General features: G+C 40.4%; 1 protein-coding gene across 1 annotated transcript in view; it reads left to right on the top strand.

The window, feature by feature from the left end:
• Positions 1 to 21,900, top strand: part of AEBP2 (AE binding protein 2) — a 296,022-nt gene extending 274,122 nt beyond the window's left edge. Inside the window, exon 9 of the mRNA XM_055394700.2 lies at positions 20,803 to 21,900. Within this exon, the coding sequence (XP_055250675.1) occupies positions 20,803 to 20,833 (31 nt within the window). The 3' untranslated portion in view covers positions 20,834 to 21,900. The remainder of the gene's footprint in view (positions 1 to 20,802) is intronic.
• The last annotated feature ends 1,180 nt before the right edge of the window (positions 21,901 to 23,080 follow it).

Here is a 23,080-nt window from a genome sequence, read left to right as displayed (position 1 = left end):
GGATTTGCTGGGCTAATGTATGCTCACTGCTTTATCCTAGTCAATGATAATACAAATAAGGACTGTTAAGACATCATCTAGGCAAGTGAAACCATTCCCCTCATCCCCTCTTTTTTTGTTGAGTTGTTCTTGATGTATTTCCTAGGCCAGGATCTGAGATAAACTACTAGAAAACTTTCCAATAAGGCAGAGGAAGAAAATCATTTCTGATACACTCCTCTACCTCCCCAAATGTTGGTATAACAGTTGAACTTGGAAGTGTGCTTCTTCTTCTATGTCAGTTCAGTTATGTCAGAGAGGGTTCAGGCCAGTTTGTGAAAACCGATGGTGTGCATCTCTTCCGAACATGGTGTTTGGAGCATCATGACAGTAGCTGAAAACCAGCCACGGTGGGAGTATCTGCAAGATTGCTGATTCTTAAACCCTTAGCCCATTGCAGCCTAAAAATCACTTTTGAATTGGTTTACTAAATAATCTGGGCTTCCCCTGTGGCTCAGCTGGTAAAGAATCCGCCTGCAATGTGGGAGACCTGGGTTCGATCCCTGAGTTGGAAAGATCCCCGGGAGAGGGAAAGGCTACCCACTCCAGTATTCTGACCTGGAGAATTCTATGGACTGTAAAGTCTATGGGATTGCAAAGAGTCGGACACAACTGAGAGACTTTCACTTCACTCACTAAAAAATTTATTTTTCACAAGTGACTGGGAAAACCAAGTGGTTTTTCTTTTCAACCTCATATGAAAAGAGTATCTCAGGGAGAGCTTGGGTGATTCATAATAGGAGGACTATTCATTGCCCTCCCTTCAAAATATATTGATAGTAGTAATTTTTAAATGCCAACACTATGTTTGTTTAACAGAAGTTAATTGCCTGTGGGCCAATATAACATGACTTCTATTTCCTAAAAAGAAAAATATAAGAAAGCAAGCAAGAAAAATCTTTTGAATCAATGTTTTAAAAAGGTATATGGAGAGATAATAAAGGAATACCATTCAGTTCTACTGCAGTTAACCTCTATTTTTAGAAAGACCTATTTGTACTGTAAGGGCTTCCCTGGTGGCTCAGTGGTAAAGAATTTGCCTGCAATGCAGAAGGCACAGGTTTGATCCCTGGGTCAAGAAGGTCCCCTGGAGAAGGAAATGGCAATCCACTCCAGTATTCTTGCCTGGGAAATCCCATAGACAGAGGAGCCTGGTGGGCTGTAGTCCATGGGGTTGCAGAAGAGTCGGATTTGACTTAGCCACTAGACAACAACAAATTTGTATTGTAATCTACATCGTTTTTGTTTTTTTTCTTTTTTCAGCTTCTTTTTCCCAAGTTCTATCAGAGATCTGTCCTGTTAAACCTAAATCACTTTGACAGTTATCACAGATTCTAAAGAATACCGTGCTAAACCTCAGGGGATGTCAGTGGATTAAATGGGATAATGAATTAATGGCTGCCAAACAGGGTGCTATTGAAAAAAATATTCCCCCTTTCCCCCAAACACCTCTGTTTCCATTAACCAAATTCTGTGCTTGACTCAGTAATGTTTATCACTATTAAGTGTGTCTTAATTTTTATTAGAGCCATGGTAAAGGACAAGAAATGGTTTTCAGTGTATTATTATCATATTTCATAGCAGGATTGCTAAACAGTTGAGGATTCTCTTAAGTCTCCAAGAAGCTCAGGTATAAAATATTATTGTTTGAAAAAAAGCAACATGTAAGACCTCTGTGAGAAATGAAGGCAAGTGGTGGGAGGCCTTTTTCTAGGATATGGGCCTTGTATTATTGCTGCTGCTGCCGTCTCTGTAGCTGCTGTTCATACTTCGTGGACTCTCAGCTCCATAGCCATAGCCTCACCAAGCAGTGCCTCCAAGATCCTCAAGAAGTCATTGATACAGGCATCCATCTCCAGCAACGTTTCATGCTGGCTTTATTAAAATATCTTATCATCTGGCAAAAATGCTGGAATGGATTGCCATTTCCTACTCTAGGGGACTTTCTCGATCTAGGAAAATCCCAGACTCGGGATCTAACTCGCATCTGCTACTTTGGCAGGCAGATTCTTTACCACTGGTGCCACCTGGGAGGAGGGCATGGCAACCCAGTCCAGTATTCTGGCCTGGAGAATGCCATGGACAGAGGGGCCTGGCGGGCTACAGTCCATGGGGTCCCAAAGAGTCAGACAGTGCTGAAAGCACTTAGCATGCACACACAGGCCACTTGGGAAGCCCTAAAATTGCTTTATAATGTTGTGTTGGTTTCTGCTGTATTTTTATTTATTTATACTTTATTTTACTTTTTTATTTTTTACATTGGAGTTTAATAGTTTTGCAACGTTGTGTTGGTTTCTGCTGTTTTTTTTTTTTAACTCATATTTTATTAGGAGTAAATTTTGGATATTTGAGGGTTAGAGTCACAAGAATAATGGGGTTTTCCTGTGAGTTTAAGCAAGTCAGATATTCATGGACTTGAGCACACACTTCTAAAATCAATTTAACCCTCCTACCTAATCTTACTAACCCAACCTAATATAAGAAAAATGCTCAGAATTTGACATGGGGCCACTTATAAAGTAAGATCCTCAGGTTCCATTGTTATGTTTCCATGTATTGGAGTTTATTTATGAAGGCAATTATTTAACAGATGTCTTTGGAGGCCAAACATTTGTATATGAAACAAATCAAGAAGAATTTAAAATAATAAATAATATTTAACATTTACTGTCTACTTTTTCTGTGCCAGGAACTGTGACAAAGGCTTTCAAGGGATTATTTGTTTCTGAAAACAATCTCAGATTAGAGACAGGATATGAACACAACTGGTCTACATTTGGGGTTAACCCTCTGCAGTAGAACTATCACATTATACACAGTTGTGTAAATGGGTGCTCAGGGGACAGCTTCAGAGGGATCCAGGAGGGAAGGATTCTTAAAAGATGTAAATTTGGAGCCAGTTTTTGACATATGTTTCTGTGGTCTCATGCCATTGGCTATATTACCAACTCAAGTACATAGATTACAGATTTGAAAATCATTTAAAATTCTGGAAGGAGTTAATGCCACATGTACTAAAAAATTTATGGGGACAAGGAAGTGGTCACTATTTTCCATCACTCTATCTCTCTAATTCATCAAAATACCACTGACAGAACTTCTGTGAACTGTCGTTTCAGCTCAAATACATTTCTACCATCACTTTCCCAAGCTGTGGTTCACAGATTCCTATTAGTCACTACTTTTGAAGTTGGTCAACAGAATACTTTCATGATATTAGCCCTTATCAGGGTGTCTGGCTTATCATAGGTTTTTATAGGTATTGGTTGAATGAATTTCTGATAAAAAATTGTCTCATTTTTTGTCTTCAGTTCTTTTTCTTGTTTTTAAATCCACCCTGTTGTTACTAATGAAACTTTCTCACTCCAATCTCCCTCCACCCCTCCCCTTGCAGAGGAAAAATATATAATATAGAGCCCTTCATGATAATGAAAAGAGTCGGAGGCATTACTGACAACCTTTCTGAGACTTGTGGTGAAGGCTGTTCTAGGATGGGAGACAGAAGTCTCTTGAAAGATAAAAATTTCAATTTAGACAGATGGGCTTCTTGATCCTCATTTATGTTGAAGTGGTGTGTGTTGGAAGGTTGTTCTATCTGTGGCTGCCAACTAGAATCTGTTGATGATCTGACTGTGAAAGTATTCAAAGGAGTGCCTGTAGAAGTGGTCAGGAATTACCTAACAGATGCTTTTGACTGGATAAATGCAATTCTTTTTGGACGACACTCCTGCTTTTCCCAAAGGGACATTGTCACATACTGTTTGCACAAGTGCTTCCTATCTGTAACTTTGCCAGAACTGCATTCTGTGTGATTCTTCTGACATACCCAAGACTCCTTGACTTGCCAACATTCAGACATCACTAATGACCTCACTAATGCCATTTTGATAAAACATTTACATCATTGCTTCTCTTATATCTTGTTCTTGACGCATATCAGAATGTCTCTGCTACATTTCCCCACATCCTTCATTGACCGCATATTTGTTTGATGTGTTTTTTGAGTTGTTACTGTTCTGTACTTTCAATTCCCTTTTGGCTAGAACCCAAATGTTTGGTTCACCAGGCCATGAGCATTGCACCTTGGTGAGAAAAATTCTGCTGGAGGCTTGATAATGAGGAATATTGCATATTCAGAGGTCTACTGTGGTTCACCTCCCTGCCTCACCCGTTCCTTTTTGAGAAGTGTTCCTTTTCTTCTTCCTGCTTCTTTAAAATAAAGACAGCCAGTTGACCTTGAAGAGTATCTGCAACTGCTATCCTTTCTTGTACCATTTCTAACTAATGTCATTTCCACAACGGTTTTCTTCTATGGGTTCTGAGTTGCCTATTTTCCGAAACTGGTTACTTTCCTAATAGAAATCGCTTCTGCCTTAGATTACTGTCACTTCATGGTCCCCTGGTCCCGATTCTGACTTTATTTGTTCAGATTTCTGAATGACGACTTTACCTTGACTTCTGGGCTATATGCTCCTTAACTGCGGTCTTACTAAATATACTGGTTTATGCTGATACAGTTCATTTAGACCTAATCTATCTCAGAAATTCCCACAAAAATATTGATCTAAACTAGTAAAAGTGGATTTTGTCCTTAGTTGTTCACTCTGCTGTTAGCTCTTTTGTTGTTTGCCAGGATACTTCTTTGTTAAATAGCCAATCCCCACTAGCCCCCTGCCAACCAACCCCTCCCCCCGCTCCCGCAAAACAACAACAAAACATTAACTAGCTTTCATTACTGTTGAATTGTTAAATATTTAATATGCAGATGTACACTCTGAGCATTTAGAGGGGTATAGGTTCGATCCCGGGGCTGGGAAGATCTCCTGGAGAAGGGAATGGCAACCCATTTGCCATTCTTGCCTGGAGAAGTCCATGGACAGTGGAGCCTGGCAGGCTATAGTCCATGGGGTCGCAAGGAGTTGAATACAACTGTGCAATTAACACTTTCAGTTTCATATACTGTGTAACTTACAGTAGACCCTACAGTATCTACTTCTTTGTTACCTTATAAACCTCCCCACCCCCAACTTTATGTATATGTGTATGTGCTTAATTGCTAGTCATGTCTGACTCTTGCAACCCCATATACTGTAGCCCACCAGGCTCCTCTGTCCGTGGGATTCTCCAGGCAAGAATACTGGAATGGGTTGCATTTCCTTCTCGAGCTTTATGGGTGTATCCCAATTAGTCTACAGTGCTTTCTCATCCCTGGCTTCATATTTGAATCATCAAGGGTGTGTTAAAAAAATGCTCCAACACCCTTTCCTTCCAGACATATTGAATCTGAATCTCTGGGATATGGGAACTGGGTATTTCTTAAAATTTTTATTTTATTTATTGATATTTAATTTTATTTTTTGGCTTTTTTTTTTTCCTGGCTGCCCTGCATGATGGCATGTGGGATCTTTGTTCCCTAACTAGGGATTGAACCCTTACCCCCTGCAGTGGAAGCACGTAAGCTTAACCACTGAACTTCCAGGGAAGTCCCAGAACTGGGTGTTTTTAAAGTACTTCCGAGATGATTCTAAAGTCCAGTTGTAATGGAGAACTGTAAAGTCAATCAGTGTGTTGTGACATTTCTCCTGGTGGCTGTCATTAGTTTACTATTAGGCGAGAATGCATATTCACAATTAAGGGCAAAGATAGGGAGGAAATATGTGACTCCATTTGCTGCTGGCTGTCATCTAATAATCAGCCTTAGGATGAAGTTGATACTTTGGACAATAAAGCAGAGAAAGTGATCTTTAATGACACCTTGAAGCCATTGAATCAATTAACCTTGAAACTTGCTCTGCCTTTGGACTTCTTCTTATGTGAGAAAATAAACGCTTAAGCTAAGGAAACTCAGATCAAGAGGTTAGATGACTCATGGAAGAAACTGAAATCCAAATCTTACAATTCAGTGTTCTTGCTACGTAGTCTCTGAAGATACTTCTCCAGACACTAATGAGTATTAAAGAAATAAGAAAACAGAATATACTCCCAAGAAAGTCAATCTCTTTGAGGGAGATGAAGTTGTTGGAAACCTTATCAAACAATCATTGTAACCAACTCTGATAGCATGTTAGTTTACAAAGAATTTTGACATCTCTTGTCCCTTTTAATCCCCTCAAACTGCTAGGTAGGATAGTATTATACCTACTTCTTAACTGAGAAGATTGAGGCCAGGAGAGGATTTATTATTTACCCAAGATGATCCTAGAGGAAATCAACCCTGAATATTCATTGGAAGGACTGAAGTTGAAGCTCTAATACTTTGGCCACTTTGATTAGAAGAGATGACTTGTTGGAAAAGACCCTGATGCTGGGAAAGACTGAGGGCAGGAGGAGAAGGGGGAGACAAAGGATGAGATGGTTGGAGGCATCACCGATTCAAAGGAGACTTGAGTTTGAGCAAACTCCGGGAGATAGTACTGCAGTTCACGGGATAACAAAGAGTCGGACACAACTTAGACAGTGAACAACAACAAGATGATCCAGTTGGTAACTGCTAAGAGCTAAAGCCAGGTCTTCAGAGTCAAAATCCAGTGTCCTTTTTGCTGTACCTCTAGCTGTGAACGGTCTTTATGTTTTGGAATTCCATCATCTCTCCCTTTCCCGGATATGGGGATGCAGGGATTCAGGAGAGAGTAAAGATATCCTTTCCCTGGGGTAACAGTGACTTGGCATACACAGCTGTCTGATTTGTATGGGATGTGGTAGACTTCTGATTTCTGAAAAGAGGATGGAGTTCATGGAAATTATTGAGTTCAGGGGAAGAAAGTTTTGTCTTGGGAGATAAGAGTCTAGAATTTCTGGGGAGGATTTCATCTGAGTTAAATGGTTCAAGATTACTCATCATGGCAACTAGGGTCAATGGTGGGAGCAGAAGGCTCCCTATTTGATTCCTATATTATGGTATGATCTTGTGCACTTCCATTACATCCTTTTCTGGGTATGATAGCTACATCCTTGATACACATAGAGTTCCTGTCATCTGTGATCTGGAGCGCTTTTAGTCTTTTTTCCCAGTCCACCAAACTCAAGATAAATCACTTGCCTCCCTCTGTAAACTAAACTGCTTCTGCAACAAGTTTTCCCCTAATTTCCCGCAGAGAACAGCCTAGCAGTCTTCCTCTTACATTGCTCGTAATTCTGGGAAGATAGTAAACCAATTAAATAGTGCAGCTGTACAAACATTCCAGCTGTAATCTATGAAGTTTGGATCATGAACACATTTTCATTGTCTTCTTTCCCCATGTGGAATCTCATTGTTTCTTTTAATTGTATTTTTCAAATGTGTTCTATGTAAGATGGGAGGCTCTTTAGCAAGTTAAAGTACATTTAAGCTACACTTGAAATGTCGAACTGAATTTTTTAAGGGGAAAACAGTTTTGGGAGAGTTTTAGAACAAAGAATAGTTTTGGGGAATGGAAATGGCTGAATTTTTGAGTCTGTCTTAAACTATATCAGCATGAGAGTCCTTGTTTTGTTTCTTAGCTGTTATTTACTGGGACCACCTTTTGGGATGGGGGTCAGGCTCAGGAACCCGAGTTACTCTGCTAAAGGTGTAATCGTTGCAGTGAACATCTATGAGCACGTATTATGAAGCAGAGCCTGTTTCATGCCCTTCACATGAGTTATGCTATTGCATCTTCAAAAAGACCTGATGTTGTGCCTACACATACCATCCCCATTTGGCAAATAAGGTAACAAAAGTGTGTGTGCGTGCGCGCGCATACTCAGTTGTGTCCAACTCTTTGTGACCCCATGGGGTATAGCCCACCAGGTTCCTCTGTCCATGGGATTCTCTAGGCAAGAATACCAGAGTGTGTTGCTATGTCTTTCTCCAGGTGATCTTCCTGACCCAGGGATCAAATCTTCGTATCTTGCATCTCCTACATTGGCAGGTGGATTCTTTACACTGCACCACCTAAGAGAAAGAAAGGTATAGAGAGGTGAATGAATTGCTTTTTGTCATCTAGCCAGCTGATGTTGAAACCCAGGCATTTTGACTCCACGTCTATACTTTTAACCACAATGCTCTATGACCTTCCTTAAAAAGGAAGCAACACATTTAATTGGTTTTCCTTTAATTGACCTCTTTCTTTCTACTCTAACTAGTCAAACAACTAACTGGTGAAACAAGCTTCAAATGACAATGACACAGTTTATGTATCTCATTACCAAAAGGCAGACCAGGAGAAATCATTTCCTGGAAGTGATTAGAGAAAGAGAAATCAGTTTTGCAGCTCTCTTTTTAAACATGTGGACAAAATTTCCTGTTACATTTTTTCCCCTTTCACTTCTTGATTAAGACACTTTTGCTTTGCATGTAATCAAAAATGGAACCATCTGTTGAACATTCCATATCCCATACTTTTGACTTTCCTACATCTTCCTAGAAAATGGTTGTTTGACTCTCAAGGACGAACTCATTTTTCCTCCCCACTTCACACTTGCAACTCTGTACAAAATGACAGATTTGCAAATGAACCACTCCAATTGGTTGCTCACTGTTCATGTGCTCTGCTGTGTTGGGCTTCCCAGGTGACTCAGATAGTAACAGAGAAGCCTGGCAGGCTACAGTCTATGGGGTCGCAAAGAGTTGGACATGACTGATCTACTAGCACTTTCCCTTTTTTCCTACTGTGTTAGGAATATAGTTTTGCTCCTCTTTAGGCAAGTCATGAATTAGGAGCTGCTAGTGATTGGCACTAGTGGTAAAGAAGCTGCCTGCCAATGGAGACATAAGAGACTCCAGTTCAATCCCTGGGTAGGGAAGATCCCCTGGAGGAGGGCATGGCAACCAACTCCAGTATTCTTGCCTGGAGAATCCCATGGACAGAGGAGCCTGGTAGGTTACAGTCCATGGGATTGCAAAGAGTCGGACATGACTGAAGCCACTTAGCACAGCACAATGACTGAGAAGAGTTCATTTCTAGTTCTTGATATCCTTTGTATCTAACTTTTCCCGAAGCATATCTTCTATACTTTTGGCGTGGAGACACAGAAGATAAATGACTTTTCAAAGGTCGTGTGTTTGGAGAGCCAGAGCTGGAGTGACCGTCTTAGCTTAGAACACTTTCAGCTTAATTTCTGTCCCTCTCTCATGTTCAGTGCACTTTGATCATGGCAGATACCGGTCAAGCAAGAAAGTGTGCTTTGAAAAGTGGTCTGCCTCTTTGAGGGCTGGTTGTTTATATATATATTTGAAAATGTACCAAGTAAAAGACCCACTGTGTTTTGAGGACCCGAGGAACTCCTGTTCTGGCTTCTGTCGGACTTTGTTGATCGGTATAACCAGGAACAATAAGTTTTTAATATGCTCAGTCTTACGGTGGCTCAGAGGTTAAAGCGTCTACCTCCAATGCTGGAGACCCGGGTTCGATCCCTGGGTCGGGAAGATCCCCTGGGAGAAGGAAATGTTAACCCACTCCAGTATTCTTGCCTGGAGAATCCCATGGACGGAGAAGCCTGGTAGGCTACATACAGTCCACGGGGTCGCAAAGAGTCGACACGACTGAGCGATGGAACGGAACGGAACCAGCAGGATAGAAAAGGAACAGAGATGCTAATCAGCTAATTTGCCCCTTTACTAAGCGTGGCTCCACTCAGCTATTCCTGTGTTTCTTGAAGCAAGAAATGCAGACAGAAACATTCTTATGAACTCTGATACTGCATTTGCAGTGGAAATGTTGTCAAGGATGGTACCTACCACATAGCCCAGTGCCCCATTAGCAAATCCCATGTGAGAAATCCCATTTAGCCATAAGAGCTAAGAGAAGTTCTACTTTCTCTGACGAATTGTTGCATCTTAATCGCTCCCCTTTTAATAAGAAAAAATCAACTGTAATTTCCTTTTCCTTTTGGCTACTTAAGAAGAATTATATGGGCCTTTATAATCTAAATTCTTGCTTTACTCGCTCTGTTGAATTTTCCCAGGGGTGATTTTTTATTCTCGACTGGAGAAGGAAATGGCAACCCACTCCAGTGTTCTTGCCTGGAGAATCCCAGGGTCGGGAGAGCCCGGTGGGCTTCCGTCTATGGGGTCACACAGAGTCGGACACAACTGAAGTGACTTAGCAGCAGCAGCAGCAGCAGTGTGAGCAAAGAAAAACAAAGAGCTCTGCTCACCACCCAGTTCCACAAGGGTTAAGTCATAACCTACTGCATGTGCCCACCAACAGTGCGCCTTGAGAGGAATTCAAGGTGCAAAACAGAATGAGGCACTCTGTGCTTTGGGTAAACACATATTTAGATAGTTAGACTTACATCTCAGGGAGCATCTGAGTGACTCTGGCTTCTTGTGTCTACTCAGACACAGAAAATCACTAAATACAGATGCACTTACTAATGGAACAAAAGTAGAGGCACAAGATGTAGAACACAAACTTATGATTACCATGGGATCAGAAGGGGCAGAGGAATAAATTGGGAGATTGGGATTGACACATACACATCATTATATATAAAATAGATAGCTAGTGAGAGCCTGCTGTATAGTGTAGGGAACTCCACTCAATACTCTGTAACTTTCTATATGGGAAAAGAATCTTTAAAAAGTAGATATATGTGTAAGTGGTTCACTTTCCTGTGTGCCTGAAACTAACACAGCATTGTAAATCAACTATGTGGGTGCATGCGTGCTACGTCGCCCCATCCTGTCTGATTCTTTTTTGACCCTAAGGACTGCAGCTGTCCATGGGATTCTCCAGGCAAGAATCCACCAATAATTTTTTTTTTTTTAAGCAAAGAATGCATTTGAACCAGTTCTAATGAGGTGGATGAAACTAGAGCCTATTATACAGAGTGAAGTAAGCCAGAAAGAAAAACACCAATAAAATATACTAACGCATATATATGGAATTTAGAAAGATGCAAATGATAACCCTGTATACGAGACAGCAAAAGAGACACAGATGTATAAAACAGTCTTTGGGACTCTGTGGGAGAGGGTGAGGGTGGGATGGTTTGGGAGAATGGCATTGAAACATGTATATTATCATATGTGAAACGAATTGCCAGTTCAGGGTCGATGCATGTTACGGGGCTGGTATGCAGGGATGACCCAGAGGGAGGATAAGGGGAGGATGGTGGTGGGAGGGGGGTTTGGGAGGGGGAACTCATGTACACCCGGGGCGGATTCATGTCAATGTATGGCAAAACCAACCAATATAATATTGTAAAATAATTAGCCTCCAATAAAAATTAAAAAATAAAGAAGAAGAAAAGTGTGACTATAAAAAAATAAAAATAAAAAAAGCACTAAAATCATTAACTTGAAATATCTATTTGTAATTAGCAGTAATCTTTCATCAAGATATATGCTTGACTGCAGGTATTTCCAAGCCCAAAACACTCATATGTAAACTGGCTTCTCTGCCTCTGTATAGAAGTTTCTTCAGAATAACTGAAAGGCTGTCTCTTGGGCAGTCCTTAGTAATTCCCTGAGTAAAACTTAAACTTAAAATTCTCATGTGCATTTTTCTTTAGGTCAGCAATAGCTTATTATATTTTAACTATTAAATATATATGTTTTTGTTCAGTTCAGCTGCTCAGTTGTGTCTGATTCTTTGCAACTCCATGGATTGCAGCACGCCAGGCCTCCCTGTCCATCACCAACTCCTGGAGTTTACTCAAACTCATGTCCACTGAGTCGGTGATGCCATCCAACCATCTCATCCTCTGTTGTCCCCTTCTCCTCCCACCTTCAATCTTTCCCAGCAACAAGGTCTTTTCAAATCGGTCAGTTCTTTGCATCAGGTGGCCAAAGTACTGGAGTTTCAGCTTCAGCATCAGTCCTTCCAATGAATAGTCAGGACAGATTTCCTTTAGGGTGGACTGGTTGGATCTCCTTGCAGTCTAAGGGACTTTCAAGAGTCTTCTCCAACATCACAGTTCAAAAGCATCAATTCTTCAGTGCTCAGCTTTCTTTATAGTCCAACTCTCACATCCATACATGACTACTTGAACTGAGGTCTCCTGCACTGCAGTCAGATTCTTTACCAACTGAGCTGTCAAGGAAGCCCCCATGTTTTCACTGCGTGTTGCTTTAAATTCTTTGTAAGATTTAGTGTGGGTGTAATTTCCTGGTGGCTCAGATGGTAAGGAATCTGCCTGCAATGCAGGAGACACAGGTTTGATCCCCGGGTCAGGAAGATCCCCTGGAGAAAGGAATGGCTACCCACTCCATTATTCTTGCCTGCAGAATTCCATGGATAGAGGAGCCTGGCGGGTGACATTTTATGGGGTTGCAAAGAGTCGGACACAACTGAGTGACTAACACTTTCATACTTTCGTTTCATAAAATATGTATAAATTGAATTTGTTGTGAGACTAGCAACTGGATGAGAAATAGGTTTTATCCTTTTTCTAGTTCTTTTTAGAAAATAAATCCTCCATTTTTTCTTTTGTTAAGGAGAAAACCCCTTTTCTCTACCCTCTTAGGTTTAATGATTGTGGGTGTGCAAATTAAATCGAGGAAGACAAATTAGCAAGAGAAAAGACAGATTTTTCTTCATGTACATATAGGAGTGTTCACAGAAAAATGTGACTCAAGGAGGCAGTTAGAATTTGGGGCATATAGCATCTTAATAAGGGAAAAAGGGAGAAGGCCACTTATAATAAAATAAATGACTCTAGGAAAGAGAAATATGTGCCTTTAGAAGATTAGATATGAGATATGATAGTTTTGTGACGTCTGTTTAGGCAATTTCTTATGCTGGTATCAACTTCTTGTCATCTGTCATAGGAGTCAGTCATCCTTGTTAATTTCTCCCAGAGGGCATATTTATGACAAATGATTCTTTTGAGAAGTTCTCCTTTTACACAGATAAAGGGAGTTCAGAAAAAACAAGCAAAAAACCCAAAACTTTTCACAGAGATACATCCTGAATCTTTTTGTTTCCAAAGAACACTGTTCTCAGGGAGGGAGGTTCATCTGGTAGGTCATTTGACATTGCAGAGTTTGTTTGTGGGTTACAGTGGGCTCCAGGAATGTATTTCTCCAGGCTTTTAGTCCAATCTGATGGTTCAACACACCCTTTCTTGTCTAGCTGTGATGTTGTATCCTCTGATAAAGTTTCCAAAGTGCAGTGGTGACATTTTGAGTTCTTCAAACGCTCCATTTCGTTGCCCCAATTCACTATATAAGCCTTCAGAATTATGGTGATTCCTGACATCTCATCTCTGATTTGTTTTTAAACAGTCTATTGCTTTATTGAGGAAGTGCGGTTAGGAGGGGTGACACCAGGGTGAGGAACGAATCAGTTAAAATAATATAAGTTCAGGAAGCAGTGTTAAAATAGTACTGTACAAAATGGATAATGGAAATAATTTTCTTAGAGAACTCGACTCATGGAAGAAAAAACTCACATTCCAAAAACATCTGTATGAAGTACAACTTGGTTTCGATAACATTGGTAGAGAGCATGTTCCAGGAAGTGGAGGTAACTGGAGGTAAAATCCCAGGACTGTTAATAGAACAGTCCCAGTTGGCTAGACTTAGGCCAACACTTAATGAGGGTGAAAACCTTGCCTGTGGGGAATTTTGGATGATACCCGGAGAAATATTACACTGGACGTAAACCAATTGAATTGTTTCCACAAGTGTTGCAAGGTTTCATATAGTAAAAGGTTTTTTCTGCATGCATTTCAGCTTCACAGCAAAAGTAGCTTAGGAAACATAAACACAGAGAACATTCATGCAAAATATCTAACTTGATATAGTAACACATCAGCTCCTGCTTTTTCAAATGTAAATGTATTCTCCCTTCTTGTTTCAAATGACAAATTTGTGTTCATTTTGTGTCAATCGACTCCCTGTTGAATAATAGTACTACTTAGCACTTCTCACATTAGGGTAGATCCGCTGGATCATGGAGAAAGCAAGAGAGTTTCAGAAAAACATCTATTTCTCCTTCATTGACTATGCCAAAGCCTTTGACTGGGTCGATCACAATAAACTGTGGAACATTCTGAAAGAGATGGGAATCCCAGACCACCTGACCTGCCTCTTGAGAAACCTGTATGCAGGTCAGGAAGCAACTGTTAGAACTGGACATGGAACAACAGACTGGTTCCAAATAGGAAAAGGTGTATATTGTCACCTTGCTTATTTAACTTCTATGCAGAGTACATCATGAGGAACGCTGGGCTGGAAGAAGCACAAGCTGGAATCAAGATTGCTGGGAGAAATATCAATAACCTCAGATATGCAGATGACACTACCCTTATGGCAGAAAGTGAAGAGGAACTCAAAAGCCTCTTGATGAAAGTGAAAGAGGAGAGTGAAAAGGTTGGCTTGAAGCTCAACATTCAGAAAACAAAGATCATGGCATCTGGTCCCATCACTTCATGGGAAAGATGGAAAAACAGTGGAAACAGTGTCAGACTTTATTTTTTTGGGCTCCAAAATCACTGCAGATGCTGATTGCAGCCATGAAATTAAAAGACGCTTGCTCCTTGGAAGGAAAGTTATGACCAACCTTGACAGTATTTTAAAAAGCAGAGACATTACTTTGCCAACCAAGGTCCGTCTAGTCAAGGCAATGGTTTTTCCCGTGGTCATGTATGGATGTGAGAGTTGGACTGTGAAGAAAGCTGATCGCCGAAGAATCGATGCTTTTGAACTGTGGTGTTGGAGAAGACTCTTGAGAGTCCCTTATACTGCAAGGAGATCCAACCAGTCCATCTAAGGGAGATCAATCCTGGATGTTCATTGGAGGGACTGATGCTAAAGCTGAAGCTGCAATACTTTGGCCACCTCACGCGGCGAGTTGACTCACTGGAAAAGACTCTGATGCTGGGAAAGGTTGGGGGCGGGAGGAGAAGGGGACGACAGAGAATGAGATGGCTGGATGGCATCACCGACTCTGTGGACATGAGTTTGAGTGAACTCCGGGAGTTGGTGATGGACAGGGAGGCCTGGCGTGCTGTGATTCATGGGGTCGGGGAGAGTCAGACACGACTGAGCGACTGAACTGATACATTTTTATTGAAAGAAGTACATATCAAGAGGAAATACTTTCTTTTTGTTCATTTACTTTGCCTTGAATTTGTTTTGTTTTGGTTTAACTAGTCTCATGGGCTTCCCTGGTGGCTCAGATGGTACAGAATCTGCCTGCAATGCAGGAGACCCAGGTTCCATCTCTGGCTGGGGAAGAGCTCCTGGAAAAGGGAACGGCTACCCACTCCAGTATTTTCACCTGGAGCGTTCCATGGACAGAGGAGCCTGGTGCGCTACAGTCCATGGGGTTGCAAAGAGTCAGACATGATGGAGTGACTAACACACACACACACACACACACTCCCACTCTCACAGGTTCCTAATTACTTTATTCCTGCCAGGATTAGAGAGTTAAATACTAAAATAGGCAGAAGTTAATTTGAGTACATGGAATTTTCTCAGTCAAAAATTCATAGTATCTTATAAAACTGTGTTGTATTATCAAGTCCAACGTACATTCCGGTCTACTTTATGTCCCAACTGTTATCCTGGTTTTTACCAAAACAATTCCTATTTGTACTATAATAACTTCCTAATTTATCACTTTGTTGCATCCCTGTGGCCAATGCATTTGTCCTGCAGTCTGGACAATGTGATCTTTGAAAGATAAGAGTGCCCATTAGAGGTCAAAAGGTTTTCAAAATTCTCTGTACTGCCCACAAGGCCCAGTCTGCCTTTGGCCTTGCCTCTTACCTTGGGCCTCCTTTCTTATCTCCCCTGCATGGTGCTTCTCAGCCATACTGGCTGTACTTCTCTTCTTACAGTTCTTGCCTTGGGCCTTCCATGCACAGTGTTTCCCTTACTTGGACTGTTTTATTGAATTTGTGAAGATATTGCTTCTGTTTTATGGGTTTTTTTTTGTTTGTTTTTTCACCCTAAGGCATGTGAATCTTAGCTTCTTGACCAGGGCTTGAACCTGCACATCCTGCATTGGAAGGCGAAGTCTTAACCACTGGACCACCAGGGTGTCTCCGCCTGGACTACTTTTGTCTAGAGTTTCTCATTGCTAGGTCTTATCATTTGAGTGTCATTGCCCAAGGGAAACCCTCTCTGACCTCTATGAAGTCCCCTCTTACACTGTCTCCACTTACTCTCATTGCCTTATTTTATTTTTTCCATGTCACAATCATTATCTAAAATCATTATCTCCATCTCCTCACAGAATGTAAACTTAGTTAATATTAAGACACTGTCTACTTCATTGTCTGCTGGGATCTTCTGACCTTCCCTAATATGTATTCATTGTCTGTATTTGTCAAATGCATCATGTCAACTAGAAAAAGAAATGTACCACTTTCTAATTAGTGATAAGTTTTCAGTGATAAGTTTTTAAATAGCCAATTAATAGAGATGTGGAAATTGGTTTTGTATTAATTTTATATAAATATTTTGAAAATAGTTTTGCTTAAATGTTTGGGCAGACTCTCATACACATCATTTTTAAAATTTTGAAATCAGCATCAACTTTCAGAAAAGATGGAAGTACAGTGCCCCCAATTTTTTTCCTGAATTATTTGGTAGTGTGCTACTTTCTTGTGAATTCTTTCATGTGTATTTCTAACAAGGACATTCTCCTCCGTTACTAAATTTAACCACCAAATCAGGAAACTTACATTTATGCCTTGCTTTGTATTCATCAGAATTTATTCACGTTTCATCCATTGTACCAACAGTGCCACTTGTAGAAGAATGATCCAGTAAAATCACTTGTTGCATTTAACTGTCATCTCCCTTTGGCTTCCTTTCTTTGAAATGTTTCTTTAGTCTTGACTCTCGTCATCTGGACACTTTTGAAAATAAAAGGCCAATTATTTTAAAGAATATTCCTTCATTTAGGTTGTCAGCTATTTCCTCAAGATTAGACTCAATTGTGAGTCTGTCAGGAACTCTGCCAGAAGTGATGCTAAGTTCTTTTCACTGCATCTTATTGATGTAGGATTTTGATTTGTCCCATTGCTAATGATTGCTGTTTTTTTTTTTTTAATTAAGGTGGTGTCTGCCAGACTTTTCCCACTGTACAGTTACTGTTTTTTTCTCTTTGTAATAAGTGTTTCATGGGGAGGTACTTGAAGATGATATAAATCTCTTTCCTCACCAAACCCTCCATTTATCTATTTATTTAAATCTGATTGTTTCCTACTTTATTCGATGAATTATACCCCATTACTGTCTTTATTGGATATGATCCTCAAATTGCTCCCAGTTTAACCAGTAGAGTTTGCTGAAGCTGGTTTCCGTGTCCTTTTGAGATAGCTCCATCATTCTTCATGTACATCCCTACTCTCTGACATAATAGGATGTTCAGTCTCATCTTGTTCTTTCCTTACTTCAGTTATATCTATAGTCAGCCATTTCTCCAAGGATCCTCAATTTCTTTTAGTGGAGGATGGTAATTAAAATCAAGATCTGGACACTGAAAGTGAAAGTGTTAGTTGCTCAGTCAAGTCCGACTCTTTGTGACCCCATGGACTTTAGCCCGCCAGGCTCCTCTGTCCATGGAATTCTCCAGGCAAGAATACTGGACTGGGTTGCCATTTCCTACTCCAGGGTTTCATCTCAACCCAGGGATTGAACCCAAGTCTCTTGCATTGCAGGCAGATTCTTTACTGTCATTGCCACTAGGGAAGCCTGATCTGGACACTAGGTGTGTTCATTGTCAACGAGGTGTTATTGCTTCAAGGCTGTCTCAGTGGGCAGATCTAGGAAATAAAACTATAGATAATCCACATACTTATATCTATATATTTCTCTGTGTATGTGCATATATATGTTTATATAGCTCTATATGTATCTCTCTATCAGAATTTATAAATTGACACAGTTCGTCCAATGCAGTCTTCCCTGCTGCTGCTGCTGCTGTTAAGTCACTTCAGTCGTGTTCGACTCTGTGTGACCCCATAGATGGAAGCCCACCAGGCTCCCCCGTCCTTGGGATTCTCCAGGCAAGAACACTGGAGTGGGTTGCCATTTCCTTCTCCAATGTGTGAAAGTGAAAAGTGAAAGTGAAGTCGCTCAGTTGTGTCCGACCCTTAGCAACCCCATGGACTGCAGCCTACCAGACTCCTCTATCCATGGGATTTTCCAAGCAATAGTACTGGAGTGGCTTGCCATTGCCTTCTCCACCGCAGTCTTCCCTAACGTACCCTAATATATCCATTGGGTTAATTTATGCACATGATTACTTTATCTGACTCTTTCCCAAGTATAGTCTGTCTTATGATTGCAAATTAAAGAACCCCATCCATGATGACTTTTACATCTGTTGTCAAAGAAAAGCTGTGGGTAGATGGAACATTTGGGGTTGGGACATAAAGGAAAAGATGCAAAAATGTATACTAAATATTAAACAAATGTGTAATAACAAGTTTTCACAACTCTCATCAGTTCAGTTCAGTCGCTCAGTGATGTTCAACTCTTTGCGACCCCATGGACTGCATCATGCCAAGCTTGCCTGTCCATCACCAACTCCCGGAGCTTGCTCAAAATCATGCCCATTGAGTAGGTGATGTCATCCAACCATCTCATCCTCTGTCACCCCCTCCTCTTCCTGCCTTCAATCTTTCCCAACATCAGGGTCTTTTCCAATGAGTTAGTTCTTCGCATCAGGTGGCCAAAGTTTTGGAGCTTCACCTTCAGCATCAGTCCTTCCAATGAATATTCAGGACTGATTTCCTTTAGGATGGACTGGTTGGATCTCCTTACAGTCCAAGGGACTCTCAGGAGTCTTCTCCAACACCACAATTCAAAAGCATCAGTTCTTTGGCACTCAGGCTTCTTTATCGTCCAGCTCTCACATCCATACTTGACTACTGGAAAAAGTATAGCTTTGACTAGACGGACCTTTGTTGGCAAAGTAATGTCTCTGCTTTTTAATATGCTGTCTAGGTTGGTCATAACTTTTCTTCCAAGGAGCAAGCGTCTTTTAATTTCATGGCTGCATTCACCATCTGCAGTGATTTTGGAGCCCAAGAAAATAAAGTCTGTCACTGTTTGCATTGTTTCCCCATCTATTTGCCATGAAGTGATGGGACCAGATGCCATGATCTTCATTTTTTGAATGATTTTTAAGCCAGCCTTTTCACTCTCCTCTTTCACTTTCATCAAGAGTCTCTTCAGTTCTTCTTTGCTTTCCGCCATAAGGGTGGTGGTATCTCCTATCCGAGGTTGTTGATATTCTTCCTGGCAATCTTGATTCTAGCTTGTGGATAAGACAACTATCATAGTTTTTGTTAAAATTCATAAGGAAGTCACACCTGTTCAGCATCTCCCCCATCTGGATGGAGGGAATCCTTACTTACGCTTTTGTTGCTTTTTTAGCTAAGTTTCTTCAAGTTTTTACCAGCTTGTTTGCTTATTATATACATGTGAAATTTGCTCAGTCGTGTCTGATTCTTTGTGACCCCACGGACTATACAGTCCATGGAATTCTCCAGGCCAGAATACTGAAGTGGGTAGCCTTTGCCTTCTCCAGGGGATCTTCCCAACCCAGGGATCAAACCCAGGTCTCTCTCAGTGCAGACAGATTCTTTACCAGCTGAGCCATAAGGGAAGCCCATTATATATATATATATATAAAATATTATGTGTATATGACATATCAGTCAGTCAGTTCAGTCGCTCAGTCATGTCCGACTCTTTGCGACCCCATGAACCACAGCACGCCAGGCCTCCCTGTCCATCACCAACTCCCGGAGTTCACTCAAACTCATGTCCATCGAGTCAGTGGTGCCATCCAGCCATCTCATTCTCTGTCATCCCCTTTTCCTCCTGCCCCCAATCCCTCCCAGCATCAGAGTCTTTTCCAGTGAGTCAACTCTTTGCATGAGGTGGCCAAAGTATAGTTGCATAAAATAAGATCGGCTTATGATCTTGGAATAGGTGAAAAGAGATGTTTAGTCAATTAAATACTCATTCTGAGTTTACTCTTGAGAAAGATTCCAGGTTGTCTGCTGAAATGATTGTCAGTAATTAATATGAGGTCAAAATACTGTATCTGTTATCCTTAACAATGTATACCTTTTGAGACCCAGATCTAAATGCTCACCTTTTTTTGTCTTTTGCTCTACAACTCTCCACAAATATCTGAAAAGCAGTTGCCTTTTCTCCAGCAGGAAATAAAGCTAGTGGGAAGAAGAGTATTTGCACTGAAGGAAGTTTTTGCTTAGCTTTCAATCTCATTTCAAAGGAAAAAAAATGATTCCTATAAAAGAGACACATAAGAAACTATCTCAAGGTTACCGAATGGTTTAATTTAGATTAACTATTATTTCATTTTAATGATTTCTATTGTGATATAGATTGTTAATTATCTGTTAGTTTTTTTTTAATTACAGTCATATTGCTTTTAAAAGTAATCCTATTAAACTAATGTTCTACAATGAAAGGGGAATCAGTTTATTCTGGCTTGTGATGTCTCTGAAAATATTAATACCTTTATTAGAGTATAGTTGCTTTACTATGAAGGATTAATTTTGATAAAACTGTTACTTTACATCTTAACAGTGCTATGGCTTGAAAAAAATTAGAGAAACCCAACTGGAATAAATCCATCTTGGCCCTAAGCTAGTTTTTTATCATGAAAAAAAAAAAGAATCAGTTCAAATTATTTGCTTTTTTTGAGTATTTTTTTCATTCTCAAATGCTGTTATAAATGCTTTCAGTGGCCATTAGCTAGAGTTCAGAATTTTTTTTCCTCCTTGATTATATGAAGATGGAGCAAAGGTAAAATTCAAATGTTGAGGCGGATAACTGCATTGATTCTTCTTTACCACTAGATGTCCCTGTGTAGATGAACCTTCTACCTGAGAGGAGAAGATGCCAACAAAATTAGACAGATGTTTGCTGTTCCTGAGGTGCTTCTCCCTTCTCTACTGTAGCACCCTCGTTGTGACCAGATGCTTTCCCCTTCTTTCTGGAGGATTAATTCCAGAGGACTGGACAGGACTTGAACTAAACAAAGAGTGAGTAAAATTAGGTTTAGGCATTGGTCCACACATGTACATCTACTAACTATTCATCCTAGAAAATGTGAGAATCCTTACAGATATATTTTAGATTTACAGAAAACTTTCAAACATGCTAAAATGAGAAGGGGCTTAGATTTGCATTAGATAAAGTGGCAGATAATTTAAAACCACATTTGGTAATAGAATGTTTGTATTTATTTTTGAATGTTCTGGGAATTAATGAAATTTAAACTGTGGAGATATAGATAATATTAATTCTTAAGGACTTGAGTTTTTGAGATTTCTTATACAGTTTGTCTCATAACTCTTTTCCATACTTGACAAAGATCAACCATGTCAGTTGCCAGTTCAATGAGATAGGATAGCTAAACTTGAGGTCATTTCTTTTGTAAGTCTGTCTACCTTTTAGTCCTCAGTTTATCTGCAAAGGAAGGGATAACTGAATGTTTGATTAAAAAAGCACACAGAAATAGAACAAATATCCTAAAATTCATATGGAATCTTAAAAGACCTTGAATAGCTAAAGCAATCTTGCAGGAAGAACAAAGCTAGAGGCATCATGCTTCTTGATTTCAAACTATATTAAAAAGCTATAATAATTAAAACAGAATGGTGTTAGCATAAAAACAGACACATGGATCAGTGGAACAGAATATGGAGCCCAGAAATAAACCAGTCATGTGTGGTCAATTATATTCCAACCTAGAGCCAAGAATATACAATGGGTAAAGGTAATAACTTATATGCAGAGTACATCATGAGGAACGCTGAGCTGGAAGAAGCACAAGCTGGAATCAAGATTGCTGGGAGAAATATCAATAACCTCAGATATGCAGATGACACTACCCTTATGGCAGAAAGTGAAGAGGAACTCAAAAGCCTCTTGATGAAAGTGAAAGAGGAGAGTGAAAAGTTTGGCTTGAAGCTCAACATTCAGAAAACAAAGATCATGGCATCTGGTCCCATCACTTCATGGGAAATAGATGGAAAAACAGTGGAAACAGTTTCAGACTTTATTTTTTGGGGCTCCAAAATCACTGCAGATGCTGATTGCAGCCATGAAATTAAAAGACGCTTGCTCCTTGGAAGGAAAGTTATGACCAGCCTAGATAGCATATGAAAAAGCAAAGACATTACTTTGCCAACCAAGGTCCGTCTAGTCAAGGCAATGGTTTTTCCCGTGGTCATGTATGGATGTGAGAGTTGGACTGTGAAGAAAGCTGATCGCCGAAGAATCGATGCTTTTGAACTGTGGTGTTGGAGAAGACTCTTGAGAGTCCCTTATACTGCAAGGAGATCCAACCAGTCCATTCTAAAGGAGATCAATCCTGGGTGTTCATTGGAGGGACTGATGCTAAAGCTGAAACTCCAATACTTTGGCCACCTCATGCGGCGAGTTGACTCACTGGAAAAGACTCTGATGCTGGGAAAGGTTGGGGGCGGGAGGAGAAGGGGACGACGGAGAATGAGATGGCTGGATGGCATCACCGACTCTGTGGACATGAGTTTGAGTGTACTCCGGGAGTTGGTGATGGACAGGGAGGCCTGGCATGCTGTGATTCATGGGGTCGCAAAGAGTCGGACACGACTGAGCGACTGAACTGAACTGAACTGAAAGGTAATCTCGTCAAGAAATGGGAAAATTGGGCACCCACATATGAAATAATGAGCTAGACTACTATCTTACACCATACACAAAAATTGATTCAAAGTGGTTTAGGTGAATATAAGACCTAAGACCATAAAATTCCTAGAATACCAGGCAAAAAGCCCTTGGTGATGATTTTTTGGATATGACTTCAGAATCAAAGGCAACAAAAGGAAAAATAAACAAGATGCCAGAACAAAAGTTTCTGAACAGCAAAGGAAGCCATTAACAGAATGAAAAGGCAACCTGCTGAATGGGAGAAAACATTTTCAGATCATATATTTGAAGGGGGTTAATATCCAAAATACATAAAGAAAGCAATCACCTCAACAGCCATAACAAAACAAAAAATTAGAAAGTGGGCAGGGGAGTTGAATAGACATTTTTCTGAAGAAAACATCCAGCTGGCCTACAAGTACACGGAAAGATGCTTGACAT

Source organism: Moschus berezovskii, chromosome 6, assembly GCF_049115385.1.
Source record: "Moschus berezovskii isolate FMDL1 chromosome 6, NW_MosBer_1.0, whole genome shotgun sequence".
Taxonomy (NCBI): Eukaryota; Metazoa; Chordata; class Mammalia; order Artiodactyla; family Moschidae; genus Moschus; species Moschus berezovskii.
Note: the sequence above shows the minus strand (reverse complement) of the source record. Positions and strands in the feature narration are given on the sequence as shown.